This window comes from Heterodontus francisci, chromosome 1, assembly GCF_036365525.1.
Source record: "Heterodontus francisci isolate sHetFra1 chromosome 1, sHetFra1.hap1, whole genome shotgun sequence".
NCBI lineage: Eukaryota > Metazoa > Chordata > Chondrichthyes > Heterodontiformes > Heterodontidae > Heterodontus > Heterodontus francisci.
In genome coordinates, this window is record NC_090371.1 from 73,260,400 (window position 1) to 73,287,267 (window position 26,868).

The following is a 26,868-nucleotide window of genomic DNA, read 5'->3' on the forward strand; positions in this document are numbered from 1 at the left end:
ATGAGCTGCCTTCTTGAACTGCTGCAGTCCATGTGGAGTAGGTATACCCACAGTGCTGTTAGGAAGGGAGTTCTAGTATTTTGACCCAGCGACAGTGAAGGAACAGTGATATAGTTCCAAGTCAGGATGGTGCGTGACTTGGAGAGGAACTTGCAGGTGGTGGTGTTCCCATTCAAATGCTGCCCTTGTCCTTCTAGTTGGTAGAGGTCGCAGGTTTGGAAGGTGCTGTCGAAGAAGCCTTGGTGAGTTGCTGCACTGCATCCTGTAGATGGTACACACTGCTGCCACTGTGTGTCGGTGGTGGAGGGAGTGGATGCTTATGGATGGGGTGCCAATGAAGCAGGCTGCTTTGTCCTGGATGGTGTCGAATTTCTTGAGAGTTGTTGAAGCTGCACCCATCCAGGCAAGCAGGCAAGTGGAGAATATTCCATCACACTCCTGACTTGTGCCTTGTAAATGGTGGACAGGCTTTGGGGAGTCAGGAGGCGAGTTACTCGCTGCAGAATTCCCAGCCTCCGACCTGCTCTTGTAGCTACTGTACTTATATGGCTACTCCGGTTCAGTTTCTGGTCAATGGTAATCCCCAGGATGTTGATAGTGGGGGATTCAGCGATCATAATGCCATTGAATGTCATGGTTAGATTCTCTCTAGTTGGAGACAGTCATTATCTGGCACTTGTGTGGCGCGAATGTTACTTGCCACTTATCAGCCCAGGCCTGCATATTGTCCAAGTCTTACTGAAGCAGTCCGTTTAGAAATGAAGCATCTGAGGAGTTGCGAATGGTGAACATTGTGCAATCATCAGTGAACATCCCTACTTCTGCCCTTATGATGCAGGGAAGGTCATTGATGAAGCAGCTGAAGATGGTCGGGCCTAGGACACTACCCTGAGGAACTCCTGCAGTGATGTCCTGGAGCTCAGATGATGGAGGTCCAACGACCACAACCATCTTCCTTTGCACTGGGTATGACTCCAACCAACGGAGTGTTTTCCTCCTGATTCCCATTGACTCCAGTTTTGCTAGGGCTCCTCAATGCCATACTCGGTCAAATGCTGCTGTGATGTCAAGGGCAGTCACTCTCACTTCACCTCAAGTTCAGCTCTTTTGTTAATGTTTGAACCAAGGCTGTAACGAGGTCAGGAGCTGAGCGGCCCTGGCAGAACCCAAACTGAGCATCACTGAGCAGTTTCATTTGAGATGTATAAAAGGATAAAATTTAGATTGTCACTTGGAGCAGATACTGGCAAATCTTATGTTTTGCTAGTTTGAGGTCACTGGGAAACGCTGCTTTTCTCAATGACACTATTCAATGTCAGGATAGTCCCACTGAAATAAGTCTGTCGAGTTTAGTTTAGAGATACAGCACTGAAACAGGCCCTTCGGCCCACCGAGTCTGTGCCGACCATCAACCACCCATTTATACTAATCCTACACTAATCCCATTTTCCCTACCACATCCCCACCTGTCCCTATATTTCCCTACCACCTACCTATACTAGGGGCAATTTATAATGGCCAATTTACCTACCAACCTGCAAGTCTTTTGCTTGTGGGAGGAAACCGGAGCACCCGGAGAAAACCCACGCAGACACAGGGAGAACTTGCAAACTCCACACAGGCAGTACCCAGAGTTGAACCCGGGTCACTGGAGCTGTGAGGCTGCGGTGCTAACCACTGCGCCACTGTACCGCCCCTTTTTCTGAGTTCTGCCACCTGGGCCACTGCAAAGTTCTCATTCTGAAACTTGTACTACCCCTGGATTTAGCCTAGAAACATGACAAAAAACTTAGAACCTGGTCTTCGACAAAACAAGTAAAATATGTAATTCCGGTCCTGAAAATTAGAGAATGGTCAGAGGAAAAGTTTAAATACTTCGTACCATGTAACTGGGTGCAGTAGCATAATGATTATCTTGTTCTACTAGTAAACCAGGTAAAATGTCATGTAAAAGATTGTCCCTGAATGTGGATATAGATGCAGTATTCCTTCACTAGGTGCTTTAAATTAACTCCTTACCCCTTTTTCTACCTCGATGATAGAGTCCAGTAAGCCTCCAACATAGCACAATGATGATTTTGGGAGATCCACATGTCTAGTTGAGGTCGGAAAGAGAAGGAAGAGCAGAAGGGGAGAAAAAAAAGTCAGTAAGCACTTAGGAAATTCAGTTCATCAGTTGTACACCTACCTCATATACAGCCCAAGTTCCAAAAAGTTCAGAATAATTGGGAAGACTCTTAGCTCCCTTTTTTCTGACACAAATTATGGATAAATGTCACCGTGAGTTCCGAATAATGACACAATTCTCGCTATTGGATATTATTCTGTGGAGACTTTGCCTCAGGTTTGGCCTGCTGATATTCAGTTTGGGCTCACACGTAAAGAATGGCCACTTGAACAGGGTGTCAGACAATAGTAGCTGCACCCCACCTCAGGTCAGCCTGCCAGAAGAGGAAGGGAAAAACAGCAAAAGGTGGGAAAAATTAGGGAGGGGAAATAACCAAAAATAATAATGGCAACCAACAGCATAGGAAAAAAGTGTTCTACCATCCTCGGCCTCCCAAATTTAGTGAAAAGCAGAGGATACACACTCAAACAAAATGAGCTAAATAAACATCACAATTGTTTTAACAAGAAACTCTATCCACCTTGTTATGGCCACGTGGCGAGGAGTGTGGGTGGTTCCCACTGTTCAACTCCCACCTGACCTCAGCAAGTGTTTTTTGTTATTAAGGTTTATCCCCGTTATGCACTGTCAAATAAACAAAGAGCAACAGGTTTTCTTGCAGGTTTAAAACTGAAGATTAATTATTTACTGAGCAATATGACTTATCCTGAAATTCTCACAACCGCATCCACTCTCTTGCGAGAACACACACACACACACACAGGAAAAGGGGTTTTAAGTGAGGTAGGGTTTCGGGGTTCACGGTAAAGCTGTTGAATCCTCTCAGAGGTCAAGTTCTCTTTGGTTGTAGTCTGAGGTGTTTGTGAATTTCACTGTTGGCTGAAAGCTCAGTTTGAAGACAGAGAATCACTTGCAATTCACTGCCACTCAGGCTGAAAATGTAGAATCCACAGCAGGGCGCCTCCCTCATTTTTTTTCCCCCAGCTCTTAGCAGGGCAAGCTTTTGGTAATGCTTCTTCTTGAGTTCTCTCTCTCTCTCTCCCGTCCGCCCCCCACCCCCCCTTTCAGTTACCTTTAAAGCTAAAAGTTCCTCACATCTCACCTCTGCTGGGAGAGGGGGATTTTCCTCCCTGTGGTGACTGACAATGGCCCAGGATGTGGCTACTTCACACCTTCTTTGTTTCAGAAGAACCCATTCAATTCAAAAATGTCTCTTGTTGGTTCAGGATGGATGTAATTGACACCTTTTTTTTTTAATGTATTCTTTGATCTTTGCCAGACAGTTTGAATATATCTTTTAACCTTCAACGGTCATGTTTTAGCACACAGTTCACTTTTTAAAAGCAAAGTCCATTTTAAAACTCTTCAGGGTGAGTTCTATATTTTCAATCGCTCCACTTCATGAGTGTAACAACCTTGAGAACTGACTTGTACATATGAAAATTTAAAGAGGTAGTTGGTTATAATTCATAAAATGTTTTTCACTCATTCATTTATGGGGCTGAGGGAAACCAAAAGAAAATGTAGGATGTCCAGAGCGCATAATTAAATGTTGGAATAGCTCTGCATGACTGGGAGGAGAGAAGCAACACATAAGAAATTGCTGAGCAAGACCATTTAGCCCACTTCATCCAGGTTCCATGTACAATTTTTGTAGTGTGGACTTCCCTCCCACACCATCTGTTAATTCACTATTTAAGCAACACGAGTTACCTTTCCTCTACCTTGGCTGAAGAAAATCAGTGTTCTTCGACCGACCTATAACCTTCAATCCCATCTCTCAACAGGTAATGATTTAGCACCTTTTCAAATGTGTCCATTTCTATTTCCCTATTTTCTCCATGAGTTTGTTCCAGATACCTGGTAATACTATAGGGAAAAGGTTTCTCTATTTCTTACCCGGCATTAGTTGTGATTTAAGTACTTGTGCCCTCTTGTCACAGTCCAATTTAAATAGATGGTTTACTTGGGCCTCTCCTCCACTTTTCATTATTTTGAACTCCTGTATCTTGTCTCCTCTTAGCCTTCTTTCCTCCGTTAAAAATTAACAAGTTATTTGAGCCTTCATTAATAACTTTGCCCTCAAAGGTCTGGAATCATTCTGGTTAGTCCTCTCTGAACCCTTCCCAATGCATTAATATCCTTTTTGTGACCAAAACTTAATGCCATACTCCAAAATTGGTCACATCCCTGGTAAGTACAATGTCAATGCGACTTGTTGAGAGAGAGAAAAAAAGATAGTGTGAGAGGCATGGAGTACGAGAGAGAGAGAAAAGAATGGAGCCTGATGGAAGCAGAGACACGCAAAGAAGAAAGATTTAAGACATTTTTTTTTGTTATTGTTAGAGATACAGCACTGAAACATCTAATGCAATATTGATACAAAGATGAAAACAAGAGGAAATGTGCGAGAAGCAGAGAGACAGAAAGAACGGAAGACAAACAGATAAAAAGAGGGACACAGCAAGACTAGAATGGGAAATAAGCTAAGAGAATTTTGCAGGAGATGGACAAGAATTTCTAAATTCCTCCTCACCTTCCCAGTTCAAGGAGAAAATGAGAATCAATTTGCATTAGTGGTATTAACTCCACATATAGCAGCTTGATTAAAGTAATAAAACACAGTGATGAATTAGCATATTGCATTAATACACCACCCTTTCACCTCTGGGATCTGGGTTCAAATTCAATCCAAACTGTAGGATGTAAGGTTCTATGCAGCATGGGTATAATCAACCTTAAACCAGTTTCTTGTAATCCTTTAAAAATTGTAGTAGAAGAAAAGGAGTGCATTTTAACTTGAGTTACCAATGACTTACAGTTGTAGAAGATGTTTAACTATTTGTTCAGGGATAAGGCGACGGTCACACATGTTGTCACCCTGCCACAGGACAGCCTCGCAAATAGATCCATCCTGGAAACGTCTCAGCTCAGAATTCTCTCCCCAAAAGTCCCTGAATTCTGCTGCCTGTAATATTAAAAATAGTGTACTTATTAGTCCCCAACAGTTGCTTCTTCAGTACCAGCCAGAACTGAAAATAGTTAAGACAGAAACATTCAACAGCAAAGTTACCAGAAGGCTCAGATACTAAACATACGATTGGATTTGGTGGTGTTGGTCGAGGGTGGAGTGAGGATCAGAACACCAGTAAAGCCTCTGGTTCTTCAAATAGTGCCAAGGGACACCTTACTTCCACAGGGAGACAGGACTTCTGTTTAAGTATTAACAGTAAAATACTTCCCAATATTGATCTCAAACCCAATATTTCGATTAACACCAGTGTCACTGAATGCTAGTGCTGCAAGGGACCAGCTGGCTCAGTGTCACTTCCATTGTCGAGGAACATACAGCTGAAGAGCGCTGGGCTCCAGAGATGCTCTATATAATGTTAATAGACGTTATTTGAAGCTTTTCATGGTAAGAGCAGTAAGGCTGATTAAGACAATTTATGGTTACATGTAAATTGCTCTGAAAAGTGAAGTGGTTTTCTTGAAAGACGAGTTCTTAGAAGAACTGTTAGGAATCGACGTTTCGAGCAATGTACTCTGCCTGTCTTCTGGAGAAGAGACGGGATCTGTGGAAAAGGTGGTTTATTTGTGGTAGAGGATGGGAGTGCGGACAGGATCTTGCTGCTGATTGGTCAGGCTCAGAGTGTCTGTGAAAGGTGAGTACATGTTGTTGCTCTTGCTGCTGATTAGTCAGTATATGTTATTGTTCTTGTTCCTGATTGGTTGGCTAATCTATCCTGTGGTAGGTCAGTATATGCTAATGTTGCTGCTGTGTGGATCTCGAGTGTGTGGAGGTTTGTATGCGTTAATGTTGGTTGCACTTCAGTACATTGGTGCAGAGTGGGTGGCGGTGGTATGATTCTTGAGTAGGGGTAGCCAGATGTCACTGATGAGTAGGACACTGTCTTGGCGGATGGTGTCATGTTGGTAGATCTCCATAGCCTCCCTGACATGTCTAGTATGCCGGCGCATGATGGATGAGCTTGGAGTTGGACCATTCAATGCAGCGGTTGTTAAGTTGAGTGTGCTTGATGATAGCTGACTTGTCCCATTCGTTGTGTTTGAAGCAGGCTTGGTGCTCCTGGAGTGTGATGTGTAGACTGCAGCCTGTTTCCCCGATGTAGACAAGTCCGTAGTCACATGGTATGCTGTAGAATTCTGGTTTGTTCAGATGATTTCTTGTCTTTGTGGGTATGGAGGATGGAGTGGAGCTTCTTGGGTGACTTGTGCCCGGCTTTTACGTCCTCTGACTTGAGTATATGCTGTAGTCTGTGCAAGGTGCAGCCGATGTACGGGAGGACGACTCTTGTCTTGGTTGAGGTAGAGTTGTTCCAGTGCGAGTAACAGGTGAATGTGTGCTGATTTTGTGGGAAGGAAATCCATTGAGTTGAAGTGGAGACTTGATATTGTGTAGTTCTTGCTATCTATGTTTCTTGTCGCTGATGGAGTAGGCTCTTCTGATGAGGGTGGAGGGGTGATGGAAAGAATGATAGTTCAGATATCTGTTATTGTGAGTGGGCTTACGGTAGACTTGGTGTGCGTTAGAGAGATGAGATCAAGGAATGGTATTGAAAGTTGTTGTTCTGTCTCCACGGTGAAATTGATGCTTGGGTGTTGGTTATTAAGGTTATTAAGGAAGCTGTGAAGATCTCTCCTATCATACGCCATATGATGAAAGTGTCATCAATGTATCGGAGCCAGAAGTTAGGTTGAAGAATAGCTGATTGAAGTGCTGCTTGTTCGAACTCTTCCATGAAAATGCTGGCGACGAGTGGTGACAGTGGTGATCTCATGGCAGCTCCACTAGTTACCCTACTAGTCACAGCTTGCCTCCCTAAGAATGACCTGTTTATTCCTACTGTCTGTTTTCTATCCATTAAACAATTCTCAATCCATGCCAGTATATTACTCACAAACCCCGGTGCTCTAATTTTGACCACCACATCAACTGGTTTCCCCCTTATCTATTCTGTTAGTTACATCCTCAAAAAACTACAACAGGTTTGTCAAACATGATTGCCCTTTCATAAATTCATGTTGACTCTGCCCAATCTTACCATTATTTTCTAAATGCCCAGTTATCACACCCTTATAATAGATTCTAGCATTTTCCCTACTACTGATGTCAGATTGTAGTTCATGTAGGTCTATAGTTCCCTGCTTTCACTCTCCTTCCTTTCTTAAATAGTGGGGTTACATTTGCTACCTTCCAATCTTAAGGAACAGTTCCAGAATCTATAGAATTGTGGATGACTACTGACACATCCACTATAAATTCTCCTGACTCTGCCTGTAGTGGGCCCACATTTTTCTTTACTAATCTTTTCCTTTTTACATACCTATAGAAGATTTTACGTCCATTTTTGTGTTTCTCGCTAGTTTACTTTCATATTTTATTTTCTCCATCAGTTTCTTGGTCCTCTTTTGCTGCATTCTAAAATGCTGCCAATCCTCAGACTTCCTACATTTTTTGGCAACTTTATAAACCTCTTCCTTTGATCCAATACAATCTTTAACTTCTCTTGTTAGCCATGGTTGGATTACCTTTCCTGCTGGGTTTTTGTGCCTCAAAATAATGTAAATTTGTTGTAAACCATGTATTAGTTCTTTAAATGCCTATCTACCATCATACCTTTTAATGTCGTTTTCCCAATCTACCACAACCAATTTGCCCCTCGTACCTTCGTAGTTTCTTTTGTTTAGATTTAAGACCCTAGTTTTGGAACTACAGCACTTTCAAACCTAATGTAAAATTCTATCATAGTATGGTCACTCTTCTCTAGAAGCTCCTTTACAACGAGATTATTAATTAGTCCTTTCACACTGCACAATATTAGATCTCCAATAGCCCATTCTCTAGTTGGTTCCTTGACATACTGTTCTAGTCCTAACAGTTCGTCTAAGGACTCGTCTTTCAAGAAAACAACTGTTTTTTTCAAGAGCAATTCACGTGATGTAACCGTAAATCACCTTACTCAAAAAATTAATATTCAGAAAAGTAGCCATAAACACACGCTGAAGCTACACTGACTCGACTAATAAACTCTACACTATTTCCTGAAAATGCAAACAGCATAATCTACTGGGAGGAATAGCAATTTAACAGATACACCCATTCTAAACTTTAAAAAAATCTTTACCTCAGGACTATCTGCCTGAGGTCCCTTTTCCAGAACATTGGCAGAAAACTCAGGGTTCAGTAAAATACCAAATGATAAATATCTGGCATCCTTGTGTTTTGGAGGATCTGTATTTATCAGCCACTGTATGAAAGGAACAAAAAAGGTTTGTTACTTTAATACAAACACAAATGTAATTTTACAATACTATATAAATATGTAAGTCTCCATCTTTATAGGTCAGTAATATAGTGCTTCACTTGCATTGTTCAGTACAGTGCTCATTCTCAACATTTTTTGCTGTCGCGAATGGGAGCCATTCATAAACACGAGTTATTAAAACAATGATACAGATCCTACAGTTTGAAGACCACAATCCATGTAAAATGTTTTATTCTAATCTATCTACCATTACTATAGCAGTGAACAAAATTGGTACTGTTTCAGTATCCAAGAAGAGTGCCTTCAAACTCATTTAAATTGAGTGCACATTACATTTCCGAAAATAACTGTGATGGAAGTATTTTTAAGGCTTTAATAACAATAATCTCCAAAAGGATAATGGACGAACATTTCTACAGCATCAACAGTCTTCTGGTACCTCATCCTGATGATCATTCTTCCTATGTAAGCCTCAACTATGTGGATCTGCTTGCCACTCAATCACAGGAGACACCATAGCCTATCCTCACCAACATCTACACTCCAACATTTCATAAAAGGAGTCAATTGAACAGTGAGCAGCAGTGAAAACCCTGCTCGCTTCCCCACCATCCTTATCAAAGGACATTAAGGCCAAGTGTTTCCACCAGCCCCACTCCCCCAACTGAGATCAACTAACTCAGTCGAGTGGAGATCGAGCCTGGGTCCCTCCTGGTCTGAAGTATCACCTAACCAATGCAGCAGAGCTCAATCTTGCCATCACCCTGTCTCTTCATATACATTTTGCAGAAGTTACTATAGGGCCACGTGGAACAGCAACATTGGATGCCTCTCCCTTCAAAGCCGATAGTGTAGGCTATTATATAACTAGTCTGGGGCACAGATCTGCCAACTTGTATGCTATTCCTCAGATGTTGCCAAGGAAGACTTAGCAGATTTGCCTGGGCTGAGAATGCCTGACTGAATAGGTTTGTCCAATATTTCTCTTATTGTTCTGTTCAATGGCAGTTGTTTTATATCCGAGTGGTTTGTTAGGCTACCTCAAAGAGCATTAAAAGCCAACCAAATATTGTGAAACTGGAGTGGCAAATCGGCCAGTCTGGATAGAGGCAACAGGTTCCCTTCCCTGAAGGATATTAGTGAAGCACGTGAGTTTGGACAATCTGGCAGCTTTCATGGTAATGTTTAGGTACTAGCCCACAAGATACCAGATTAATTGACTTCAATTTCAGTATTTGCCACAGTGGGATTTGAACTCATGATCTCTCATCACTAATCAGGTTAGTGCCCTCATGCTGACAGAGTAGTCTGAACAATTAAATAAGCTACAAATGAAAAACAATGGACTTAGAGAGGAGGGAGTAAATCCAATAAAAGAAATGGCAATCACAAGGGTATGAAGACAGAGTTGACTAAAGTGGACTGGGAAAATAGGTTAGAAGGTAAGATGGCAGAGAAGCAGTGGCAGACATTTAAGGAGACATTTCATATCTCTCAGAGATATATAACCATTGAGAAAGAAAGACTCTATGAGAAGGATGCACCATCCATGGCTAACTAAGGAAGTTAAGGATGGTATCAAATTGAAAGAAAAGGGGTAAAATGCTGTGAAGATTGGTGGTAGGCCAGCAGATTGGGAAAATTTTTAGAAACCAGCAAAGGATGGCTATCATGCTACGCCCCCACCTACCAAGAATGAGGCACATTAATTTTGTCATGAACAATTGATTTTAAACTGTTACTGGAGTGAGAGGAGGACTAGTTGTACAGATCAGCCGTGGCTGGAAAAGACATTTGCATATTAACAGATGGTGTTTGGAAGGACTAAGCAGCCATTCCCTGACATTCAACCCACAATGGACTTTTGATCACCAGATGCTTAAGGTGTGGGAGCTCGCATTCCAGGTTGACTGCTAAGATGGCCGAATACACAAACGGACATCGTCAAACCAGCTCATCACATGACTAACCTGCTGGGCAACCTGAGGTTTTTGAATTTGTACAAACAGTTTGGGGAGAAAGTCTGTTTGCTCCTGGACTGAGAAGATCTCTCTCCTGTCTGCTCCCATCTATTTCTCACAAGCCTCTGAATCCACTGAAGACACATGAACCCCAAGAGAGAAAAGTCTCCTACGGCGAACAAGGTTTAAGAATAATACTGGGCCCCAACGAAAAGCAAGATCTACCTACAATCAAGGACTCTACAGTGAGCTCGAAGAACCATAACAACAACTCTTCAGATATTGCCTCAAACCTTTCCACTTTATTTTTCTTCTGCTCTTTTCTGTCTCTATTTGCATGTGTGTATCGCGAATGCATGCTAACGTGAGGCGCAGCTTGTATCTGTAGGCGTTAACCGAATTAGAGTTTAAGTTTAACAAATTTCAACTTTTCTTTAAACCTAAGAAAGCTGTTTGTGCTGGTTTCTTTGCCTTATAATTGAAAAGCAGTGAACAAGGATTCACCAAGGGGGAGCTAAAAACAGTGTGTTTAAAATTAAACCCTGTTACAGTAAAACCAGGTGAAGGCTGAAAGGGAACCCTAGACCTCTTTCTCACCTGGTTATAACAATGGCTAAGAAAATAATAGATGGATAAATTAGAGAAATTAGAGTATGAGAGTAGACTAGCAAGAAATAAAAACAGATAGTAGAAGCATCTACAAATATATATATATAAATAAATAAAGGAAAAGAGTAGCTAAAGTAAGCGCTGGTTTGAGTACGAGACTGGGGAATTAATAATGGGAATCAACGAAATGGCAGAGACTTTGAACAAGTATTTTTTATCTGCCTTCACAGTAGAAGACACAAGCATCCCAAGAATAGTAGAAAATCAAGAGGCAAAAGGGAGGGAGGAACTTAAAACAATCACTATCAGTAGAGAAAAAGTACTAGGAAAACTAATGGGATTAAAGGCTGACAAGTCCCCTGGACCTGATGGCCTTCTATCTAGGCTCTTAAAAGATGCGGCTGCAGAGGTAGTGGATGCATTGACTGTAATCTTCCAAAATTCCCTACATTCTGGAAAGGTCCCAGCAGATTGGAAAAATGCAAATGTAACACCTCTATTCATGAAAGGAGGGAGACAGAAAGCAGGAAACTATAGGTCAGTTAGGTCATCATCTGTCATTGGGAAAATTATGGAACCCATTATTTAGGAAGTCATAGCAGGACATTTAGAAAATCATAATGCAATCAGGCAGAGTTAACATGGTCTTGTGAAAGGGAAATAGTGTTTGACAAATTTATTAGAGTTCTTTGAGGATGTAACAAGCAGAGTGGATAAAGGGGAACCAGTAGATGTAGTGCATTTGGATTCCAAAAGGCATTCGATAAGGTGCCACATAAAAAGATTACATAAGATAAGAGCTTATGGTTCCGGGGATAATATATTAGCATGGACAGACGATTGGCTAACTAACAGGAAACAGAGAGTCGGAATAAGTGGGGCATTTTCAGGTTAGCAATTTGTAACTAGTGGAGTGCCACAGGGATCAGTGCTCGGGCCTCAACTACTTACGCTCTACATTAATGACTTGGATGAAGGGACCGAGTGTATTGTAGCAAATTTGCAGATGATACAAAGATCAGTAGGAAAGCTTGTGAGGACAACAAGTGTCTCCAAACAGATATAGATAGGTTAAGTGAGTGGGCAAAAATTTGGCAGATGGAGCATTATGTGGGAAAATGTGAAGTTGTCCACTTTGGCGGGTAGAAAAGCAGATTATTATTTAAACAGAGACTGCAGAATGCTGCACGACAGAGGGATCGGAGTATCATTGTACTTGAGTCACAGAAAGTTAGCTTGCAGGTACAGCAAGTGATTAGGAACGCAAATAGAATCTTGGTATTTATTGCAAGTGGGATGGAGTATATAAAAGTAGGGAAGTCTTGCTACAACAGCACAGGGCACTGGTGAGACCACATCTAGAATACTGTGTACAGTTTTGGTCTCTTCACTTAAGGAGGGATATACTTGCACTGGAAGCAGATCAGAGAAGGTTCACTAGGCTGATTCCAGGGATGAAGGGGTTGCCTTATGAGGAAAGGTTGAGCAGGTTGGGTCTATATTCACTGCAGTTTAGAAGAATGAGTGATGATCTTAATGAAACATATAAGATTCTGAGGGGACTAGACAGGGTAGATGCTAAAAGGATGTTTCCCCTCGTAGGGGAATCTAAAACTAGGGGGCACAGTTTAAACATAAGGGGTCTCCCATTTAAGAGAGATGAGGAGGAATTTCTTCTCTCAGAGGGTCGTTAATCTTTGGAATTCTCTTTCCCAGAAAGCAGTGGAGGCTGGGTCATTGAATAAATTCAGGACTGAGTTAGGCAGATTGTTGATCTGCAAAGGAGCTAAGGGTTATCGGGGGCAGGCGAAAAAGTGCAGTCAAGGCCACAATCAGATCAGCCATGATCTTATTGAATGACAGAGCAGGCTCGAGGGGCCGAATGGCCTACTCTTGCTCCTATTTCTTATGATCTTATAAATGGCTGCTTGAGCTACTGGGTTTTACATTCCTTTAAAATAATGAAAAAGGATCAAATCAATAATATTTTGGGAACTAACTAATACTAATGAAACTAGCTGCAGCTCATGAGCAAGAAGTCATTATTCAGCATACTAAAATGACAGGAAAATATAATTTCCAACATATACAATTATTGCTCCACAATGCTAATGATATTAAGTTGTCAATGAGTAAGATCATTGGACTTACTTCAGAGGTTTGAAGAAGAGAATGAGAAAGAAGGTGAATCCGCTGCCCCAGTCCACGGGTTAATAGTGACAGAAGGTGCGGCAAGATTGCCGCAATGTAGTTACCCCCGTGATCAATCAATTCGTTGAGCAGTTTCATCTTTTTACAGCCTTCCTGCAGCTTGGCCAGGTTCTTGAGACTATTGAGAAATTTTTTTTTTTAAATGTGTAATTGTTCATGCACAAAATGTTCTTTTGATACGGTCAAAATACCATTTAAAGAAAAAAAAATAGTTCTTACTGGAAGACGTGGTCAAATGTTTGAATAAGATGCTTCGAAGTCATCAAAAGCATTTCAAATCCATCCACTGTCTTGTTGTCAAGAATTTCCATTGACATCTGCGCTTCATATTGAATCTAGAAGATTACCAGACAACAGAAAACCTCAACGGATAACTCCTGACTTGTTCCAAATACATACACACAGTAACAAAAATGCACACGTGGATCTGTTCCTAGTTACCAAACAATTATTTATCTCTTTGGTTCTTTCACATCTGCTTTTGGGTAAGGGTTTACTAGTTACAGTTAAGAGTCGCTGAATTTGAGCAGTATGTTATTTTCGATTTGCCCCTTGCTTCAGATACTTCCAGGCCACAGACAGCAAGCGTCAAAAGAATTGCAATATTTTTCCAGAGTTTGTCAATGATGCTGGCAAGGTGACCATGTGGAAAGCAGCAAGAGTGGTCAGCTGATAGCTCCTCTAACTTTTTTTCTCCTGCAGTTTGGTATCTGGGCCAGGAAGTGGGAGGATGAGAGGAATATTAAACATAAGGTCCAATACTCAGTGGCATTTCCAGTGATGCTCCAAGGCACCACACTATTCCACCATAGTCCCGAAATGTCTAATTTCTGAGAACCAAACAGTGACTAAACAATCTGCGATAAAATCTTTATAGTAATTTTTTTTTTTTAAATAAAAATCTTTTATTCACCTGATCTCTTTTCCTGGGGGAGGATTTCAAGCAGCTTTGCTATTCCAGTTTTCACTTGACAAAGCACTGCTCTTACCCGAATGTATTTTTTGTCTGTATTAGATTACTGATTTGAATTCCTTATTACTTGCGTCAGCTTGAGAGATGAATAACCACACAGAAAAATACCCAGTCGGTTTAATGCATGTTTAGCTTAGAAAGCAAAGTCAGTGACATCTATTTGACAAACAAAAAACAGTATTAATATGATCATGTCAATTGAGCAAAAAGAAGTGGTTTATATCTGCTTTATATATTTGGTGGCCTGTTGGGCAACGTGTTGTGTCATTTGTCAAACATTATAGAAAACAGAGCTAAAATATTTTATACCATAAATTAAATTAAATGAAGTGCTTTGTAAATGGGCTTCATATCAGGTCAGCTTTAAATTATATTTCTGTAAAGCAGTTTACCTCAGAAGGAGATAAACGCCAGCAAAGCCAAGTCCGATGCTCAGGTTCACCACTTAAGTTAAACTCATAGGGAGAAGCTTGTTTGTTTTGATAAACATCAGGAGGAGAATAGCAAAGATGGCACTTACTGTAATTTGTGTTTTCTATCAGCTAGTTTATTTAACTGTTCTTTGTGAAATAAAAAAAATTACTATAAAGATTTTATCGCAGATAAATTTGTGTCTTACTATCTTTTACCTAGGTATCAGGCAAGCAAAGGCACACTCCACATTATAGGAGATACAAGGTCCACATGGGGGATTGGCTGGTGACACCAAACCCAAGTTGAACATCAACAACTTATATTTATATAACAACTATAACATAATAAAACAGCACAAGGCACTTCACAGGAGCACTATAAAATAAAATATGACACCAAGCTACATAAGGAGATATTAGGTCAGATGACAAAATGCTTGGTCATAGAGGCAGGTGCTTTAAAGAGTAGCTTAAGCAAGGGAGAAATGCAGAGAGGTGCAGTTAGGAAATCCAGAGCTTAGGGCTCAGGCAACTGAAGGCACAGTCACCAATGATGGAGCAATTAAATCAGGGATGCTCAAGAGGCCAGAATTAGATGAGCGCAGATATCTGAGGGTTGTGGGGCTGGAGGAGATTACAGCGATAGGGAGGGACAAGGCCCCTTAAGTGTAAAACCCAACCATATATGAACCACAAAAAGTTGTTGGAAAAAAAGGGGTTACATTCCTGCACCCCTTTTAAAATAAAAACCTCAATGAGACCAAAATTAAAGCTTTGTAGCTTTATGACTAAGGAGCTCTACCTAAACAGTACAGCAATGTTAAAAGCAAAATACTGCAGATGTTGGAAGTGTGAAATTGAAACTAAAAATTGCTGGATGACCTCTTTGTAAGAACTGATAGAATTAACATTTCAGGTCTATAACCTATCAGTTCTTACAAAGAGGTCATCGACTTGAAATGTTAAGTGTTTGTCTCTCCACAGATGCTGCCAGACACGCTGAGCATTTCCAGCATTTTCTGTTTTTAGAACAGTATATTGTCCATTTTAGATTCTGCCGTGACACTTGAAACTGTCCAACAGAGTTGTGCAGTCAGGTCACCTTATACTGCAGTCATTAAATTGTCACAGAAGAGGCTTACAGAAATGCAAAGAAAACTGGAAATTCAGTGGCAATAAAAGAGCTATAAAAAGCAACAAAGGGATACAGGAAAGTATTAAGAGCTGTAAAAAGGAATATGCAAGGGATATCAAAGCCAGCAGTGAAAGTTTTCATAAGTATAGTGAGAGGGAGAAGTTAAGTGAAACGTAGGCTCATTAAAGACAGATGCTGGAAATATTATATAATCGATAATTAGACAGACTTGTGAGCATTGGTCTTCACGATAGAGGCAGCAGATAAAATTCCACCCATACAAGGGAAATTAAAACTAAACCAAGGGAGGAACTTTAATAGATTTAATCCAACTTTTTAAAAAATGGTAATAGAAAAAATAAATGGGACTGAAGCCATAAATCTCCAGGATCTGATAGTTACCACCCCAGGATTAAAGAGATAGGCGAGGAAACTTGAGATTCATTGGTTCATAATCTTTCAAAATTCTTGATATGGGAACTGTGCAGTCGGATTGCAAAATTGCAAATGTCATTCCATTATTTAAGAAGACTGGGAGAGAGAAGCCAGGTAACGACAGACCTTTCAGTCTGACATCAGTTGTGGGGAAGTTATTAAAATCTGTCTTGGATCAATTTAAGCCAATCAGAGATCAGCATGAACCTGTAAAAGGCAAATCCCAGTTGACTAATCTAGCTGCCTTTCTTCTTTGAGGAGATGACTAACATGTAAATAAGCGAGTATCTATGGATGTTATCCAAAGGGTTAAAACTGGTAACTACCTGGCCAGTTTAATATCAGTGATGGGAAAACTACTAGAGACCTTTGACAAGGACAAAATTAATTCTCACTTGGGGAAGTATCTGTTAATAAGGGGCAGCAAGCACAGATTTATTAAAGGCAAATTGTTTGTCTAACCTGCTTGAGTTCTTTGATGAAGTAACAGGGAGGTTTGATTAAGGTGGTGCAGTAAATTTTATAGATATGGACTTTCAAAAGGCATTTGACAAAGTACAGCAGACTTATTCAGAAAATAGAAGCACATGGGATTAAAGGTGGTAACTTGGGTACATAATTGGCTAAGGGACAGCAGGCAGAGAGTAGTGGTGATCAGATATAAAAACAATAAATGCTGGAAATACTCAGCAGGTCTGGCAGCATCTGTGGAGAGAGAAGCTGAGTTAACGTTTCAGGTCAGTGACCCTTCATCTGATGAAGGGTCACTGACCTGAAACGTTAACTCCACTTGTCTCTCCACAGATGCTGCCAGACCTGTTGAGTATTTCCAGCATTTATTGTTTTTATTTTAGATTTCCAACATCTGCAGTATTTTGCTTTTATTATAGTGGTGAACAGATGTTTTTCCGTCTGGACAGAAGTCTGCAGCGAGGTCTCCCAGCGTCAGTGTTGCAACCATTGCTTATCTTCTTGCTTATAAATGACCTGGACTTGGGTGCAAGAGAGTACAAGTTAGGGATTTGCAGATGGTACAAAACTTGGAAACCTAGTAAATGGTGAGCAGGATAGACTTCAGGAGGGCATAGACATACCGATGAAACGGGCAGACACGTGTCAGATGCAATTTAATGTGGAAGAGTGTAAAGTCATGCACTTTGGGAGGATCAACATGGAGAGGCAGTATAATCTAAATGGTACCATTTTGAGATGGGTGCAAGAGCAGAAGGGCCATGGGGTGCATAGTCACAAATCGTTGAAGGTGACAGGGCAAGTTGATAAGATAGTTAAGAAAAAGCATAGAATACTTGGCTTTGTAAATAGGGGCACTGAACACAAAAACAAGGAAGTCATGCTAATCCTTTACAGATCACTGGCTAAGCCTCAGCTGGAGTGTTGTGTATAGTTCTGGGCACCACATTTTCGGAACGATGTCAAGGCCTTGGAGAGGATACACAGGTGCTTTACCAGCATAATACTAGGGAAAGGGGACTTCAGTTACGTAGAGACATTGTTCTCCTTAGAGCAGAGGGGTTTGGTCAAAACTACGAGCGATTTTGATACAACGAACAGAAGGAAACGGTTTCCTTTAGCAATTTAAATAAAAATTATTCACGGGATGCGAGCATCACTGGCAAGGCCAGTATTTATTTTCCATCTCTACTTGCTCTTGTGGGTCAAGCAGGTCAGTAACCAGACGTCATGGATTTAAAATATTTGGCAGAAGAACTAGAGGGGAAAATGAAAATGATTTTCACACAGAGTTGTTAAGATCTGGAACGCACTACTTGAAAGGATGGGGGAAATCAGATTCAGATTTCACAGAAACTTTCAAAAGGCAATTGGACAAGGGAAGAGGCCTAATTTGCAGGGCTATAGGAGTTAATTGGAAAGCTCTTTCAAAGAGCCTGCACAGGGACGACAGACCAAATGATTTCCATGCTGCAAGATTTTATCTATATGGACGTCCAGAAAGTATTTGATATGGTTCCACACAAGAGGTTAGTACCAAAGGTGAAAGTGAATGGAACTTGAAGTAACCTTGTGACATTGGTTGGAAATTGTTTGGGAGGTAGGAGTCGGAGAGTAGGGATAAAGGGTACATACTGTGAGTCGCGAGATGTGACGAGTGGCATTTTCCAGAGATCTGTAGTGGAGCCCCATCTTCTCCCTATATTTATCAATGACTCAGATGAAGGAATAGAGACTTGTATTTTCAGCTAACACTGTGAAAATTACTGATCTATGCTGAGTTAGCAGATCTCACTACAGTGGCAAAAAAGGCTTGAAGTGCCTAATTGATTCCTACTCCTGTTCATTATTCAATGGTTCTCAGTGAAAAGTGCACATGGGTGAGCATTGGGTGAGGACATGTCTAGGGGACAGTAGCAGACTGGTAATGTTACTACTGGACAAGTCTGGACTAATCCTCCTCAGAGATCAGTACAAATCCTGCCATGGCAGCTGGGGAAATGTAAATTCAATTAATTAATACATCTAGAATGTAAAAAAAATGTTGGTCTCATTAATAATGATCATTAAACTACCAGATTGTTGTAAAAACCCATCTGGTTCATTAATGTCCTTCAGGAGAGGAAATCCGCCTTCCTTACCTGGTCTGTCCGACAGGCAACTTCAAACCCACAGCAATGAGTGTGGCTTTTAACTGCCTTCTGAACTGGCCCAACAAACCACTCAGTTGTATCAAACCGCTACAGGAAAGTCAAATAAGAATAAAACCAGTGACCCACCACCCAGTAAGGACCCAAGGCACCGGAAAGAACAAAGGCACACCTTGCCCAGTCGATCCTGCAAAGTCCTCCTCACTAACATTTGGGAACTTGCATCAAAATTGTGAGAACTGAACCACAGACTAGTCAAGTAACAGCCTCACATAGTCATACTCACTGAATCATACCTTACAGCCAATGTCCCATACTACTCCACCATCATTCCTGGGTATGTCCTGTTCCACTGGCAGGACAAACCCACTTGAGGTTGTGACACAGTGGTATATAGTCTGGAGGGAGTGGCCCTTCCTTCATGTTGAACACAACTTGGAAGCAACACTGAGGGTAGCAAGGGTACAGAACGTACTCTGGGTGGGGGAATTCAATGTCCATCACCGAGAGTAGTTCGATAGCACCATTACTGCCCAAACTGGCCAAGTCCTGAAGGACAAATCTGCCAGACCGGACCTGCAGCAGGTGGTGAGAACACCAACAAGAGAGAAAACACAGTTTGACCTCGTCCTCACAAACCTGTCACAGATGCATCCGTCCATAACAGTATTAGTAAGAGTGACCACCACATTGTCACTGGAGACGCAGTCCCATCTTCACACTGAGGATAACGACCATTGTGTTGTGTGACACTACCACTGTGCTAAATGGGATAGATTCGAGAACAGATCTAGCAGCTCAAAATTGGGCATCCATAAGGTGCTATGGCCGATCAGCAGCCACAGCAGAACTGTATTCAACCACAATCTGTAACCTCATGGACTGACATATCCCTCACTCGACCATCACCATCAAGCCGGGAGACCAACCCTGGTTCAATGAGCAGTGTAGGAAAGCATGCCAGGAGCAGCACCAGGCATACGTAAATATGACCTGGGGAAGCTACAACACAGAAAGCAGCACGCGATAGACAGAGCTAAGAGATGCCACAACCAACGGATCAGATCAAACCGCTGCAGTCCTGTCACATCCAGTCATGAATGATGGTATACAATTTTACAACAAACCGGAGGAGGCGGCTCCAAAAACATTGCCATCCGCAATGATGGGGGAGCCAGCACCCTCAGTGCAAAAGACAAGGCTTTGCAACCATTTTCAGCCAGAAGTGCCAAGTGGATGATCCATCTCGGACTGCTCCTGAGGTCGCCAACTTCACAGATGCCAGCCTTCAGTAAATTCAATTCACGCAATGTGATATCAAGAAATAGCTGAAGGCGCTCAACACAGCAAAGACTATCAGCCCTAACAACAACAACCGAGCTGTAAGTACTGAAGACTTGTGCTCCAGAACAAGCCACACCCTTAGCCAAGCTGTTCCAGTACAGCTACAACACTGGCATCTACCTGACAATGTGGAACACTGCCCAGGTATGTCCCATCCACAAAAAGCAGGATAAATCCAACCTGGTCAATTACCACCCTATCAGTCTACTCTCAATCAGCAAAGCGATGGAAGATGTCACTGACAGTGCCATCAAGCAGCACTTACCCGGCAATAACCCACTCACTGTTGCTTATTTTGGGTTCTGCCAATGCCACTCAGCTCCAGACCTCATTACAGCCTTGGTCCAAACATGGACAAAAGAGCTGAATTCCAGAGGTGAGGAGAGAGTGACTTTTTAAAAAATTAAAATCAGTCTGGTGGAAATGTTGCAATAAAATGTGAGATGTTAGCATGGGATGTGGGCATCGCTGGCTAGGCCAGCATTTATTGCCCATCCCTAATTGACCTCAAGAAGGTGGTGGTGAGCTGTCTTCTTGAATCGCTGCAGCACTTGGTGTGTAGGTACACCCACAGTGCTGTTAGGAAGGGAGTTCCAGGATTTTGACCCAGCAACAGTGAAGGAATGGCGATACAGTTCCAAGTCAGTATGGTGTGTGGCTTGGAGGGAATTGCACCTGCTGCCCTTGTCCTTCTAGTTGGTAGAGGTCGCAGGTTTGGAAGGTGCTGTCTAAGGAGCCTTGGTCCATTGCTGCGTGCATCTTGTAGATGGTACACACTGCTGCCACTGTGCGTCAGTAATGAAGGGAGTGAATGTTTAAGGTGGTGGATGGGGTGCCAATCGAGCGGCTGCTTTGTCCTGGATGTGTATTCCATCACACTCCTTACTTGTGCCTCATAGATGGTGGACAGGCATTCAGAAGTCAGGAGGTGAATTACTCGCCACACAATTCCCAGCCTCTGACCTGCTCTAAGAACAACGAACAAAGAACAGTACAGCACAGGAACAGGCCATTCGGCCCTCCAAGCCTGCGCCGATCTTGATGCCTGCCTAAACTAAAACCTTCTGCACTTCCGGGGACCGTATCCCTCTATTCCCACCCTATTCATGTATTTGTCAAGATGCCTCTTAAACGTCGCTATGGTACCTGCTTCCACCACCTCCCCTGGCAGCAAGTTCCAGGCACTCACCACCCTCTGTGTAAAGAACTTGCCTCGCACATCCCCTCTAAACTTTGCCCCTCTCACCTTAAACCTATGTCCCCTAGTAACTGACTCTTACACCCTGGGAAAAAGCTTCTGACTATCCACTCTGTCCATGCCACTCATAACTTTGTAAACCTCTATCATGTCACCCCTCCACCTCCGTCGTTCCAGTGAAAACAATCTGGGTTTATCCAACCTCTCCTCATAGCTAATGCCCTCCAGACCAGGCAACATCCTGGTAAACCTCTTCTGTACCCTCTCCAAAGCCTCCTCATCCTTCTGGTAGTGTGGCGACCAGAATTGCACGCAATATTCTAAGTGTGGCCTAACTAAGGTTCTGTACAGCTGCAGCATGACTTGCCAATTTTTATACTCAATGCCCCGACCGATGAAGGCAAGCATGCCGTATGCCTTCTTGACTACCTTATCCACCTGCGTTGCCACTTTCAGTGACCTGTGGACCTGTACGCCCAGATCTCTCTGCCTGTCAATACTCCTAAGGGTTCTGCTATTTATTGTATACTTCTCCCACCTGCATTAGACCTTCCAAAATGCATTACCTCACATTTGTCCGGATTAAACTCCATCTGCCATTTCTCTGCCCAAGTCTCCAACCGATCTATATCCTGCTGTATCCTCTAACAATCCTCATCACTATCCGCAACTCCACCAACCTTTGTGTCGTCCGCAAACGTATAGCCACAGTATTTATTCAGCTGGTCCAGTTCAGTTTCTGATCAATGGGTCACCCCCAGGATGTTGATAGTGAAGGATTCAGCAATGAGTAATGCCATTGAACTTCAAGGGAAGATGGTTAGATTCTCTCTGGTTGGAGATGGACATGGCCTGGCACTTGTGTGGCGCAAATGTTAAGGAGAATCCCAAGGCTTTTTATACGTATATAAAGAGCAAGAGGGTAACCAGGGAAAGGGTTGGCCCACTCAAGGACAGAGAAGGGAATCTATGTGTGGAGCCACAAGAAATGGGTGAGGTACTAATGAGTACTTTGCATCAGTATTCACCAAAGAGAAGGACTTGGTGGATGATGAGTCCAGGGAAGGGAGTGTAGATAGTCTGGGTCATGTCGTTATCAAAAAGGTGTTGGGCGTCTTGCAAAGCATTAAGGTAGATAAATCCCCAGGGCCTGATGGGATCTACCCTAGAATACTGAGGGCGGCAAAGGAAGAAATTGCTGGGGCCTTGACAGAAATCTTTGTATCCTCATTGGCTACAGGTGAGGTCCCAGAGGACTGGAGAATAGCCAATGTTGTTGCTTTGTTGAAGAAGGGTAGCAAGGATAATCCAGGAAATTATAGGCCGGTGAGCCTTACGTCAGTGGTAGGGAAATTATTAGAGAGGATTCTTCGGGACAGGATTTACTCCCATTTGGAAACAAATGAACTTATTAGCGAGAGGTAGCATGGTTTTGTGAAGGGAAGGTCGTGTCTCACTAACTTGATTGAGTTTATTGAAGAAATGACGAAGATGATTGATGAAGGAAGGGTAGTGGATGTTATCTATATGGACTTCAGTAAAGCCTTTGACAAGGTCCCTCATGGCAGACTGGTACAAAAGGTGAAGTCACACGGGATCAGAGGTGAGCTGGCAAGATGGATACAGAACTGGCTTGGTCATAGAAGACAGAGAGTAGCAGTGGAAGGGTGCTTTTCTGAATGGAGGGCTGTGACTAGTGGTGTTCCGCAGGGATTAGTGCTGGGACCTTATCTGTTTGTAGTATATATAAATGATTTGGAGGAAAATGTAGCTAGTCTGATTAGTAAGTTTGCAGATGACACAAAGGTTGGTGGAGTTGCGGATAGTGATGCGGATTGTCAGAGGATACAACAGGATATAGATCGGTTGGATACCTGGGCGGAGAAATGGCAGATGGAGTTTAATCCGGACAAATGTGAGGTGATGCATTTTGGAAGGTCTAATACAGGTGGGAAGTATACAGTACCCTTAGGAGTATTGACAGGCAGAGAGATATGGGCGTACAGGTCCACAGGTCACTGAAAGAGGCAACGCATGGGGATAAGGTAGTCAAGAAGGCATATGGCATGCTTGCCTTCATCAGTTGGGGCATAGAGTATAAAAATTGACAAGTCATGCTGCAGCTGTACAGAACCTTAGTTAGGCCACATTTAGAATATTGCGTGCAATTCTGGTCGCCACACTACCAGAAGGACGTGGAGGCTTTGGAGAGGGTACAGAAGAGGTTTACCAGGACGTTGCCTGGTCTGGAGGGCATTAGCTATGAGGAGAAGTTGGATAGACTCGGATTGTTTTCACTGGAACGACGGAGGTGGAGGGGTGACATGATAGAGGGTTACAATGTTATGAGCAGCATGGACAGAGTGGATAGTCAGAAGCTTTTTCCCAGGGTGGAAGAGTCAGTACTAGGGGACATAGGTTTAAGGTGAGAGGGGCAAAGTTTAGAGGGGATGTGCGAGGCAAGTTCTTTACACAGAGGGTGGTGAGTGCCTGGAACTTGCTGCCAGGGGAGGTGGTGGAAGCAGGTACGATAATGACGTTTAAGAGGCATATTGACAAATACATGAATAGGGTGGGAATAGAGGGATACAGTCCCCGGAAGTGCAGAAGGTTTTAGTTTAGGCAGGCATCAAGATCAGCGCAAGCCTGGAGGGCCGAATGGCCTGTTCCTGTGCTGTACTGTTCTTTGTTGTTCTTTTGTTTGCCACTTATCAGCCCAAGCTTGGATGTTGTCCAGGTCTTGCTGCATGTCGACATGGGCTGCTTCAATATCTGAGTCATCGCAAATGGTGCTGAACATCCTCACTTCTGCCCTTATGATGCAGGGAAGGTCATTGATGAAGCAGCTGAAGATGGTTGGGCCTAGGACACTACCCTGAGGAACTCCTGCAGTGACGTCCTGGGACTGAGATGATTGACCTCCAACAACCACAACCATTTTCCTTTGTGCTAGGCATGACTCCAACCAGCGGAGAGATCCCCACTCCCCCCCTTCCTCCACCATTTCCACTGACTCCAGTTTTGCTAGGGCTCCTTGATGCCGTACTCGGTCAAATGCTGCCTTGATGTCAAGGGCAGTCATTCTCACCTCACCTCTTTTGTCCATGTTTGGACCAAGGCTGTGATGAGGTCAGGAGCTGAGCGGCATTGGCAGAACCCAAACTGAGCGCCAGTGAGCAAGTTATTGCTGAGCAAGTGCTGCCTGATAGCACTGTCGACGACCCCTTCCATCATTTTGCTGATGATTAAGAGTAGATGGATGGGGCGATACTTGGCCGGGTTGGATTTGTCCCGCGTTTTGTGGACAGGACATACCTGGGCAATTTTCCACATTGCCAGGTAGATGCCAGTGTTATAGCTCTCCTTGATACCAAGGCAGCTTTGACCGAGTATGGCATCAAGGAGCCCTAACAAAACTGATGTCAATGGGAATCAGGGGGAAAACTCTCCAATGGTTGGAGTCATACCTAGCACAAAAGACGACGACAGTGGTTATTGGAGGCCAGTCATCTCAGCCCCATGACATCACTGAAGTTCCTCAAGGTAGTGTCCTTGACCCAATAATCTTTAACAATCTTCCCTCCAACATAAGGTCAGAAGTGGGGATGTTCACTGATGACTACACAGTGTTCAGTACCATTCGCAAATCCTCAGACACTGAAGCAGTCCTTGCCTGCATGCAGCAAGACCTGGACAATATTCAGGCTTGGGCTGATAAGCGGCAAGTGACATTCGTGCTACACAAGTGCCAGGCATTGACCATCTCCAAAAGGACAAAATCTAGCATCTTCCCTTGACATTCAACAGCATTACTCATCACTGAATCCCTCACTATCAATATCCTAGGGGTTACCACTGGCCAGAAATTTAACTGGACCAGCCACATAAATACTGTGGCTGCAAGAGCAGGTCAGAGGCTGGGAATCCTGGGGCGAGTAACTCATCTCCTGACTTCCCAAAGCCTGTCCACCGTATACAAGTCAGGAGTGTGATGGAATAATCTGCACTTACCTGGATGAGTGCAGCTCCAACAACACTTAAGAAGCTCGACACCATCCAGGAATAAGCAGCCTGTTTGAACAACACCCCATCCACCAGCTTAAACATTCACTCCCTCCATCACTGGCACACAGTGGCAGCAATATGTACCATCTACAAGATGCACTGCGGCAGCTCACCAAGGCTCCTTCGACAGCATCTTCCAAACCCATGACCTCAACCACCTAGAAGGACAAAAGCACCAGATGTATGGGAACACCACCATCTGCAAGTTCCCCTCCAAGCCACACACCATCCTGACTTGGAACTATATCACTATTCCTTCACCTTTGGTGGGTCAAAATCCTGTAACTCCCTCCCTAGCAGCACTGTGAGTGTACCTAAACCATATGGACTGGAGTGGTTCACCACCACCTTCTCAAGGACAATGAGGAAAGGCAATAAATGCCGGCCTTGCCAGTGACACTCAAGAACGAATAAAAAATAAGACATCGCTGCAGTCCAGCTCCCATCCTCCATGTGGTCAAATAGGGCACCATCTTCAATGATGAGAAGAAGGGCCATCTGGACAAGATATCCAAAGGATGGGCAGTGACCAGCCCTGTGTAACTACACCCTCGAATGAGTCAGCATCTTCAGGACAGGAGGAGCAAATTTGAAGGAGGGAAAACTGAAAAAAGCAGTGTATTAAAATATTAACAAATACCAAATCCAACATTTATACTCTCTCCCAACCTTGCCCTAGTATAGTTGCCTTCATAAACATTTTCAGAGCAGAAACTTTTCCTTTTAAATCTGTCACACAATGGCAAAGAATTGCCAGCTGTGGCAAACATTTTTTTTTAAATTTGGTCATGGGATGTGGGCATTGTTGGTTAGGCCAGCATTTATTGCCCATCCCCAATTGCCCCTGAGCTGCCTTCTTGAACTGCTGTAGTCCTTGGGATGTAGGTACACCAACAGTATTCCTTTTCTTAGACCTTTTAGCAGTTTGATACAACCGAGTAGCTTGCTATGCCATTTCAGAGGGCATTTAAGAGTCAACCACATTGCTGTGGGCCTGGAGTCACATATAGGCCAGACCAGGTAAGGACGGCAGATTTCATTCCCTAAAGGACATTAGTGAACCAGATGGGTTTTTGACAATGGTTTCATGGTCACCAATAGACTAGCTTTTAATTCCAGATTTATTAATTGAATTCAAATTTCACCATCTGCCATGGTGGGATTCAAACCCATGTCCCCAGAGCATTAGTCTAGGTCTCAAGATTACTAGTCCAGTGACATTACCACCACACCACTGCCTCCCTTGTATACCTGCTTGTATTTGCTTGCCGTCATCTCAGCACAGAGGTTTACAAATCCTGAGGGATCCACAAATACAACTTCAAAGGCCTGCTGAAAGTCCCCAAGTGATGGCTGTGGGAGAAAGTGGTTAACAAATTTTAATAAATTGCATTTCAATTAACAATTTTCCTTACATCATAGCCCTCGCCCTCATGCCCCACTGGCCTCAACCTTAGACACCCAATTTCCACAAAAAAACACAAC

The 26,868-nt window shown here is 42.9% G+C and overlaps 1 protein-coding gene across 1 annotated transcript in view; it reads right to left on the bottom strand.

Moving 5' to 3' along the window:
- nol6 (nucleolar protein 6 (RNA-associated)) overlaps positions 1-26,868 on the bottom strand; it is a 152,624-nt gene that overhangs the window by 72,895 nt on the left and 52,861 nt on the right. Inside the window, exons 10-15 of the mRNA XM_068031659.1 lie at positions 26,635-26,736; positions 13,419-13,534; positions 13,140-13,317; positions 8,278-8,400; positions 4,948-5,096; positions 2,020-2,095 (exon numbers count right to left, since the gene is read on the bottom strand). Of these exons, the coding sequence (XP_067887760.1) occupies positions 2,020-2,095; positions 4,948-5,096; positions 8,278-8,400; positions 13,140-13,317; positions 13,419-13,534; positions 26,635-26,736 (744 nt within the window). The remainder of the gene's footprint in view (positions 1-2,019; positions 2,096-4,947; positions 5,097-8,277; positions 8,401-13,139; positions 13,318-13,418; positions 13,535-26,634; positions 26,737-26,868) is intronic.